Below are 10,000 nucleotides of genomic sequence, written 5' to 3' on the forward strand. Positions count from 1 at the left end.
ATAATAGAAATATCATAATCAATTTTTTGTTCTTTTTTTTTTTTTGATGCGAATGTAAAAAATTTGTTTGCGAAGGGATCGTGGACTTGTAGAGAAAAAATGATTTCAATTTTTTTTTTTTTTTTTTGAGCATAATCGATAGACGAATAGGATGATTAGGTGAATCGTTGGAACGAATAGGAATAAAGGCACTTAAAAAATTAGGGACTTGTTAATTAATTAGATTAGAAGCACGAAAAAAGATAAGTGCGAAAATGAAATAATAGAAGAAAAAAATAATGAAATCATAAACGTAAAAAAAGAAGCTACCTAAACCCCGGGATCGGCCCCATGGAGTTGCTTGATCCACATTTGGATCTTCTCCATCTCGTCCGTTAATAATAATACGTCCAAGCATCCCTTGAAGTAGTCGGTGGTGAAGCAATTTTTTCTGAAAAGAAGAGAACATTCGATGAGGAATACGTTAAATTCTTCAAAATCTTGATCGTTCCGTCCGATCCGATTCGATCCGATCCAATGGGTTTAAATGTGTGTTGGGTTGCTAAAATCGTATTGGGAAAGTTGTCCTGAAAGAGTCTAGGGATCAGATGAAATTGATAATGAATAGAAAATCGATCGTGTTTCAAGCGTAATCTTTTTTTTTTACTTGAGAAGGATCAAGTTGTTTGCTAAGATCTTTTTTTTTTTTTTTTGAAAAATCACAAATATTTTTTTAAAAGTGCTCAGGGCCCATGAATCTTTTTTTGCTTTTTTTTTTTTACTCAAATTGGCAAAAATCAATTTGTTCGTGTTAAGATCGTTTCGATTAGATTTTGGAATGATCCAAAAATAGTTTAGTATTCGGATGATCGATGAGAATTGTTCGTGTAAGCAAACTAGAGCACGTCGAATATAAATCATCCTTTTTGTTAGATCGAACTTTTCAAATCTCTTTTCTAAACATTTCTTATTTGTAAGTACCTATTTCTAAAAGAGCCCATATGTCAGAACATCGATGAAATCGGTTCCTTTCTTTACCGATCTCATCCATGGAGAACATACATATTCCATCCTTTTTGTTAGATCGAATTTCTCAAAAATCTCTTTTCTATACATTTCACCAAATGTTGTGAATACCTATTCTTAAAAGTGTCTACTCCCTCGAACATCGTTGAAATCCGTTCCTTTCTTTACCGATCACTATTCGAACATGCTATTGTACTTACCTTACTTGTACTTGGAATTTCACAAATCTCTTGTATAATATTTTTCAAATATTATTATTTCAAATCGATGAATATATTTTTTAAAAAGTTTACAATAGGAAATTACGAAATCGTTAATGAAAATCATAGATCGTTCTGTCATCTTCTATCATCTTTTTTTTTTTCTTTTTTCTTTTTTGTTACTCCTTCGAATTTATTAAAATAAAAATCATCGATTTCGATATCGATTTACGATTTCGAAATATCGGAAAATACACATATGTCGAAACTATTTCCCGTTTGATCTTATACGCTCAAACTATACAGAATATCCGGCTTTTCCTTCGCAATCGACGATTCTATTTTCGGTTCGGTCGTTAATCCATTCCTCCTTAACGCGCTTCGGCAGAAAACGGCAGGTAATAACGGCCGTGCGTTAGCATTCGTTCTTGCCGTGAGCTATAAATAGAAGAGAAATCTCATTCCGTTTCGATACGCGTGCCACGAGCGCACACGGCTACGTTTCGAGCTGCCAACGCGGAATGAGAGAAACAAGATCACGAATTACGATTTACGACGGTTTTAACCCCGAACGATCCTACGGAGAAGATCTTTTCCCTTTTTTCTTTTCTTTCTTTTTTTTCTTTGCTTCGTTTTTCCTCGCTTCTTTTTTCTTTTGCTTTTCGTTTTTTCTTTTCTTTTTTTTTCGGAAAAAATCTTTACTCATCCTTTTTTTACCGTTTTCTCCATTACTTTCGACGACGCCGAGAATGAAATGTTGTACATATTGATGAAATGTTGTATTAAAACTAATTAATTTATATTTATTTCTATCGTTTGTTAACCAAGCAACCTTTTATTATCGCCTCGAATTTTCAATATAATTTGAATATATAACAAAGACTCGGATATATGAATTATATCTATAAATATATAAATAAGAGATATATATATATATATATATATATATATATATATATATTCGTCGATATTACGATATCGTGAATGAAAAAAAAGTCTATTAAAACTGTGATCAAAAGGATGAAATGAAAGAAAAGAAAAGAAAAGAAAAGAAAAAAAGAAACATGTCCGCTCTCAGAGATATGAATATCTTATATATAGGATAAACATATCCAATAAATGTAACATACATATATACATACATACATATATATAATTATTGATAGATTACCTGCAAAGTACATGAAGCTGTGGCTCGCGGAAAAGATTATAGCAGTCCTCGCAGATACGATCCAAACGAGCGAAGATGCTCTTATCGTAAACGCCCTTGCAAGAGATATCAAGGTAAGACCGTTTACCTAAGGGATGACTCATGAGGACACCAGCGTCGGCAATACCAAGACAAGACGAGACAAGTAATAACGTAGCCGTCCATGCTAAGACAGTCAAGAGACTTGGGCAGCTCGTCGACGAGGACGACGACGACGACGACGACGACGACGACGACGACGATAACGACGACGACGACGAGGGGTAGGAAGAGGATGACGATGAATTCGAGAGACCAAGCTCGTACCTCGTCGTCCTGTTATATGCCGAATGGTTGCCCAATGGCGACGTCGAGAAGGACGACATTTGCTTTCTCAAGGATGCTTGACCTTTTTGTTCGCGACGCATCATCATCATCATTGTTGTTGTTGTTGTTGTTGTCTGCAAACAGAAAATAAAGTATACGTGAAATATTTGTTAGAGTGGAGTTTGATGAAGAAAGTAAAGAGAAGAAAATATGGGGTGAGATAAAAAAGGGCAGAGGGATTGAAAAAAAAAAAAAGAAAGAGAGAGAAAAGAAAAAAGAAGGAGGAAAGAAGGAAAGATCGAAAGAAAAGGGAAAAAATGGTGGTTTATGCCAGATACTGTCTCAAAGTCGGAACACGATCGTCTAGAAACGTTTTTTAAGCGGCGAGAAGGGAAGTATAAGAAGAAGAAGAAGTAGGAGGAGAAGAAGAAGAAGAAGAAGAAGAAGAAGAAGAAGAGGATGAGGAGGAGGAAGAGGACTCTCAGGTATACCAACAACCTCCCCTCCTTTCGCGGCGAGTCTCACGGGTGAAGATGTAAAGCAACTCTTAACCAGTCCTGCGGCAGCCGCTGTGAATGGACCACACGCAGGCAGGCCCCACCTGTAAACGTCGTCAACCGACAACTTCATTAACCGAGGCCCCTGCGCGCGATCTACGCGGCGTGCTCCTCCTCCTCATCCTCATCCTCCTCATCCTCATCCTCATCCTCATCCTCATCCTCATCCTCATCCTCATCCTCATCCTCATACTCATACTCATACTCATACTCCTTCTCATCATCATCCTCTTACTTCTCTCTTCCTCCTTCTCCTCACCACTACCACCGTCGCGTTCACCTTTACCGCGTGTGCGCCTGGCCAGAGAGAGAGATAGAGAGATAGAGAGATAGAGAGAGAGAGAGAGAGAGAGAGAGAGAGAACGTTTCGCCCGGTTCTCTTTTTTCGGAACATAATCATCGCTCCCGGGTGGGATCTTATTTTTAGCCCTGGCCGATTCTTGGAACTCTCGAACCGCTCTCCTCCTCTATATATCGAGGCCCCACCGGGTAATTGCTTTCGGCCCGATAATTTGCCCTCGGAAAGTCCTCCGAGTCCGGATCGTTAAATGCTTTCGTACGGATTTCCAAAGCTTCCAGAGAAAGAGAGGGAGAGAGAGAGAGAGAGAGAGAGAGAGAGAGAGAGAGAGAGAGAGAGAGAGAGATAAAGGAGCCTTTCTCTCTTTCTCTCTCTTTCTCTCTTCGAGGAAACCGTCGACTCTTTTCGAGATTATCCTTAAGAAAGATCGTAAATGTCTGTTCGAGATCGATATCTCGAATTTGTCATCATGGGTTCTTTTCTAAGTTTCATGGATACACTTTTTCTCGTCTTGTTTCTTTCTCTGTCTCTTTCTTCCTTTTTCTTTTTTTTTCTTGCTTTTTTCAGTCAATTCCGGAAAGCAAGTTTCGAGGTCGCGCAAGCTCCAAAGAAGAGTCGAAGAGGAATCTACTTTTCTCAGGCTTTCTCGAGTATATTCCCCCCCTATCTCTCTCTCTCTTTCTCTCTCTCTCTTTCTCTCTCTCTCTCTCTCTTTCTTTCTTTCTCTGTCTCAGTGGGAACGATATCCCTTGGAAAGTCTTTCAGTCCTGCGACGATCGCAAACCGGATCCCCATCGACAAAATCGGCTGAACGTGTACTCTATCCAAGTACATATACATACATACTCACATACGTATGTACCTACGAACGTAGTACTTACTTACGTATGTACATCCCCAGGCCGTTTCTTTTCCGCGAAAAATCGGCTCTATATTTAGAAGAGTGCGATCTCGCGAGTGGTGACACACGGTCCACAAGAGAAGACGCACAATCCACGATTCAGGAGAGAGGTAGAGAAGAATAAAGAGAAAGAGAAAGAGAAAAAAAGGGATAGAAAGAACGTACAAACTCGCAAAGCATAGGTGCTCTCTTATCCGTTTCGCGTATCTCTGCTTCGAAAGAAAGAAAGAGCAAGAGAGAAAGAAAAAAAAGGAAAAAAGAAAGAAAGAGAAAGAAAGAGATATAGAAAGGCCGCGAATCGAGTCGAGTCGACTCGACTCGACTCGACTCGACTCGACTCAACACGAGTCGAGTCGAGTCTCAGGTCGGGGAGAGGTACAGCGAGGGAGTGTGTGGGGGGATAGAGGGCAGGATGGTGGGGAGGGAGTAGGAGATATGGAAGGGGTAGAGGGCGGGTGGGGTGGGGGGTGTGACGAGGGGTACACGAACGAAGAAAAAGTCAATGGAGACCGGTTGCTCGACAGGTGAGGTCTTTCCTCGGTGCAGCCACGCACAGGTGTGCAATCTGCAAATACCCTTTGGCAAAAAGCCACACGCTTTCGCGGCCAGCCACGGCGCGGATCGTTCGCGCGAGAACATTCGAGGTCGTATGGAAGGAGTTCCCTTCCATATTCCCTCTTCTCTTCTCTTCTCTTCTCTTCTCTTCTCTTCTGTACTCTTCTGTACTCTCTTCTCCTCTCCTCATCCCTCTCCATTCCTCTCCTCCCCGCCCCTATATCACGTGCCTTCTTCTTCTCTTTCCTTTTCCTTCTTATTCTTATTCTTATTTTTATTCGAGATCGACCTCCCTCGATTATTTTCCTTCTCTATTTATCTATCTGTCTAGCTAGTATGTATGTATGTAGGTATGTGTGTGTATGTGTGTGTGTGTGATTGTGTGTGGAGGGGAGGTAGGTATGTATTTATCTATTTATCTAAACTTTCTTTATCGAAGGTAGAGTTGGATTTTGGAAAGTTTTATTAATCATTTTTTGAAACCTATTGAAAATTGCTAAAATAGAATTTAGATTTTGAACGGCACGCTCTGTTTGTCGTGTACGCTGTCGTGTAAGTTTTAGTCGGAATTTCAAAGAGGAATGCAATCGTGGTTGCGATTGTATCCGAAGCTGATGGCTGCGGACAAGAGTTACTTAACGTTTTACGATTATATTTCTAAGTGGCTAGTAGGTATATGTTAATAATCCGCTGTGTCGATTACGCGGTGACTCTTTTTACGATCATTTTCCTTCGCTTTTCCTTTTATCTTTTTTTCGAACGAAAGGAAAAACAGAGAAAGATAGATAGATAAACAAATAAATAAATAGATAAACAGACGAATAGAGAACAGACAAAATGGAATTTCCTCACGTATGTAGGTAACCGTTTAACTGTCCCATCATCGAATTCTATGGGTGAGTTAGTTCGCTTGGTTCGTTCCTTTCTCTCTTTTCTTATTGGATTTATATCTCTTTCCGTTAATCCTCTTTGTGTCTACTTGTGGTAACTATAGAAAGATGTAGTATAGAAGAGAAGGATGAGAAGGAAGAAGAAGAGAAGAAGAAGAGAAGAAGAAGAAGAAGAAGAAAAAGAAGGAGGAATGAAACGTGCGGGCCTTTTTCGAAAAGGCGACGAGTCCTTTTTATCGCGGTCGGGATATATCGTTTGAAGAAAAGCAACACGGCGGGAGAAGATAAAACGTGGAGAAACTTGGCACGGGGTTAGGGTGGGGTAAGGTGGTATAAGGGGGACAGAGAGAGAAAGAGAGAGAGAAAGAGAGAGAGAAAGGAAGGATGGTAGTGGTGGATGAAGCCACGAGACCGATGCGGCGTATCGTTAGATGCGTCGGCTCCACCACTCACCAGGTGGTCCTTTTCCCGTGTCGGATGACTCAATCGTGAGAAGGAGTTGCTGGACAAGCTCCTTGCCGGAGGGCCTCGGAGCGCCAAGATCATACGAGGCCCGCGCGCTCGCTCGCTCGCTCGTGAGAAAGAGAGAGAAAGAGAGAGAGAGAGAGAGACAGAGAGAGAGAGAGAGAGAGAGAGAGAGAGAGAGAGAGAGGTCTATCGTGAGTTCTCACACACACATACACAATCGCCTTCGTCGGCTTATTACGAACAACCGTCCCCATTGGCGTCGACTTCTTCTTTTTACCCCGAAGTTTCTACGGTTTTTGTTTTTTCTTTCTCTTTCCTTTCCTTTCCTTTCCTTTTATCCTTACTTTCCTTTTTTCCATTCGTTCGTTCTTTTTTTCTTGTTTCTTTTCTCCTTTTTACTTCGTTTGTTTGTTTTTTTTTTTATTTATTTAATTTTCTTTTTCTTTTTTTTGATCGGAAAATTATTTTTGTATATATATATATATATGTATATATATATTTGTCTGTTTTTAAATACGTAAGGAGACCTACGTTTTTCTTGGAGATTGCTCGTGATAAAATTGATATAAAAAGGAAGAGATCAAGAGGAAGATAAATAAGAAGAAAGAGAAAGAGAAAAAGGAAGGAAGGAAAGAAATTCGAAAACGAAGAAAGACGAAAGACAAGAACGAGACGTAATGTCATCGGCCCACTCTAATCCCTAAGGTACCCATACCCACACCCATACCCTTTTTTTTATATATATTCTTCGTAAAGAATCAAGTGGTCGCGGTAATAAGCCGTGTTAAATAATTACAAAAGAGAAGAGGGTGCTCGTGAGATGGGGAGGCGGAGGATCGGTATAGCGATTTTGAGCTCGAATTTTAAGAAAGATTCTCAAGACGGAAAGAGAGAGAGAGAGAGAGAGAGAGAGAGAGAGAGAGAGAGAGAGAGAGAGAGACAATGAAAGATTTCGGCGAATGAAAAAAGTCGATGATCTCGATCGCAGGTGCGGCCGAGGTCGTCGCCAATGGGAGGCACTCTCTGCGAGAGAGGCTTGCATTGGCGTCCGTGCACACATACACACATATACATTACATTTATCATACATATACAATCCATATATATATATATATATATACACATATATATAAGTACGTATACATCCATCGTACGAAGCGATGGTGGCCTCGTCGGACTCTCGGGAGGGAACAGCGCAGCACAGCTTCGGAATAGGACTCTTGTTTTTACGTGCGTGTGCGTGCCAAGGAGAAACGGTGAAGAGAGAGATAGAGATACAGAGAGAGAAAGAGATAGATACACAGAGAGAGAGAGAGAGAGAGAGAGAGAGAGAGAAGGAAGAGAAAGGAAGGAGGGGTCCTCTAATTAGGCGATCGGCCGCCGCCGCCACCGCCGCCATCGTCGCCGCCGCCGTCGAAGCCATCGGTATACCAAGTACCATATAACATATGCCATGGGACGTGATGCGATACGTGCTCTACACACGTTATATGTATAACGCTTACGCGTCGAGGAAGAGGAACGGGAAAAGAAAGGAGGCTGAGAATGAAATAAATAAGAGAGGAAAAAAGAAAGGGGTGGGGGTTGGGGAAAGAACTGAAGAGAGAGAGAGAGAGAGAAAAGTAGTAAGAAAGAAAGAAAGAAAGAAAGTAAGAAAGAAGGAAAGAAAGAAAGAGGCACCGAAAAAAAGAGGAAGGTCGTAAATCAACCGGCAATGAGGCACCCTGGGCCCTACCCTGGGACCTTCTCTCTCTCTCTCTCTCTCTCTCTCTCTTTTTCTCTCTCTGTCTCTCTGTCTCTCTTTACTCGAACGTAGGCCCCACCCGTGTTGCTCCCGGAACCTCCCAACCACTCGCTCTCTCTCTTTCTCTTTTTCTCTTTTTCTCTCTTTCTCTTTTTCTTTCCCTTTCTCCGTCTCGCCCAATCTTTGACGTTTGTGGACTCCTCTCTCGAGTAAGGGGAATCACGTACGCATTTGCTTTATCTTTTTATAGTTTTCTCTCTCCTTTTCTTTTGTTTTTTTCTATTTTGTTTTTCTATTTCTTTTTTGTGTTTTGTTCTTCCTTTCCTTTTCCTTATTCAACGACTCCATCTTTCTTTCCCTATGAACATAACCTCTTCTTAGAAAAAATCCTTCCTTTCGATTCCTCGTAATAATAAAAAAAAAATAGGAATTATCCGGGTGCGATTCTCGACAAAATATCGTCACATAAATTAAATATACATAATCACACAAATACACACATATTATATATGTATATATATACATACAACATGTATATATGTATACATACATGTGCGTACGTACGTAGATACTACCGTACGTATATACATATCTCGAGTGAAAGCGCAAGTTTGTGTCATCGAAATCATTATTACGGCAGGTGTGTATACGTAAAAGGGAGTTCGAGAAGTGGGAGTTGGGATAGTAATACTCGTACTATCGTAAGTATATACGTATATATGTACTTAAGTGTATATATATCCTATGTATGCATGTATGTATGTAGGTATCTGGAAAAGATTGGTTCGGATGAAGGGAGACGGAGAAATAAGAGAGATAGAAAGAGAGAAAGAGAGAGAGAAGGGAAATAAAGAAGAAGAGGAAGAATAAAAATAAGAAGATGAAGAAGGGAAGAAGAAGGATAAGAAGAAGAAGAAGAAGAAGAAGAAGAAGAAGAAGAAGAAGAAGAAGAAGAAGAGGAGGAGGTCGAACGCTGGAGGCAACGAGTTGAACGGACGAACGCCGAGAGAGGAACGGATCCTCGGCGTCCTCGATCGCGGGATCCCGGAGCAAAACTAACGATCCTCTGCTCGCGTCCAAGATCAACACGACGATAATTTAATACACGAGATCGCCACCCAGGTGCGCACTGACGTGTACAGATGCTGTCCGGCCACGTGAGGGGAAGTTGTACGTTCGTTCACGTGCTTGTATCGGTATATATATATATATATTATATATACATATATATATATTTATATATATGTATTCATATGTATGTATATTATATATATATACATATATAAATTTATAATATATATATATATATTATAAATTTATATATGTATATGTTGAGTGAAAGAAATTGAGGGGAGAGGAAGACGATCGAGAAATCTAAAAGAGGAGAAAGACGAGAGAGCGGCTAACCTCTCGCGGCGCTTTTGTTCTTTCTTCGTTCTCGTTCCTTCTCTCTTTCTCTTTCTCTTTCTATCTCTTTCTTTCTTTCTTTCTTTCTATCTCTCTCTCTCTCTCTCTCTCTCTCTCTCTCTCTTTCTCTGTTGGTTCATTCCTCTAGTTCCCACACTCTCCACAGTTCGCCGCCGTTCCGTTTCGTTATCTCTTCGAAAGCAGCGAAACGCGCGACATACTTTGCTCCCGATTTGTCTCTTCTAACATCGCAAAATCTGTTAAATATGTTCTTTTACGTACGTAGATATGTACGTAGATATATTCAAACGTGTCCATATGTAGATAGAATGAACGAAAGATTAAAAGAAGAATGTATTTATCGAAGATTACAAAAATTAAAAAAAGAAAGAAGAAAGTATTAGCCTCTAGAAAGTATCGACGAATAAAAGAGTAACCGATCTTTTTTTACTACCAACG

The 10,000-nt window shown here is 40.3% G+C and overlaps 1 protein-coding gene and 1 long non-coding RNA gene across 5 annotated transcripts in view; one reads left to right on the plus strand and one right to left on the minus strand.

Annotated features, from left to right (window-relative positions):
* The window catches only part of LOC127061634 (ion transport peptide-like), a 48,474-nt gene that overhangs the window by 4,463 nt on the left and 34,011 nt on the right, over positions 1 to 10,000 (minus strand). For 3 of the 4 annotated variants that reach the window (XM_050988788.1, XM_050988790.1, XM_050988787.1), the window contains 2 exons: positions 2,377 to 2,855; positions 310 to 430 (listed from right to left, as the gene is read on the minus strand). In XM_050988788.1, coding sequence (XP_050844745.1) covers positions 310 to 430; positions 2,377 to 2,834 — 579 coding nt within the window. In that variant the 5' untranslated portion in view covers positions 2,835 to 2,855. The remainder of the gene's footprint in view (positions 1 to 309; positions 431 to 2,376; positions 2,856 to 10,000) is intronic. The other variant, XM_050988789.1, reaches the window with a different exon arrangement.
* LOC127061636 (uncharacterized) overlaps positions 9,471 to 10,000 on the plus strand; it is a 9,468-nt gene continuing 8,938 nt past the window's right edge. The window contains exon 1 of the long non-coding RNA XR_007780913.1: positions 9,471 to 10,000. This exon is cut by the window's right edge and continues 39 nt beyond it. This is a non-coding gene — a long non-coding RNA (uncharacterized LOC127061636).

The sequence above is a fragment of the Vespula vulgaris genome, chromosome 2, assembly GCF_905475345.1.
Source record: "Vespula vulgaris chromosome 2, iyVesVulg1.1, whole genome shotgun sequence".
Taxonomy (NCBI): domain Eukaryota; kingdom Metazoa; phylum Arthropoda; class Insecta; order Hymenoptera; family Vespidae; genus Vespula; species Vespula vulgaris.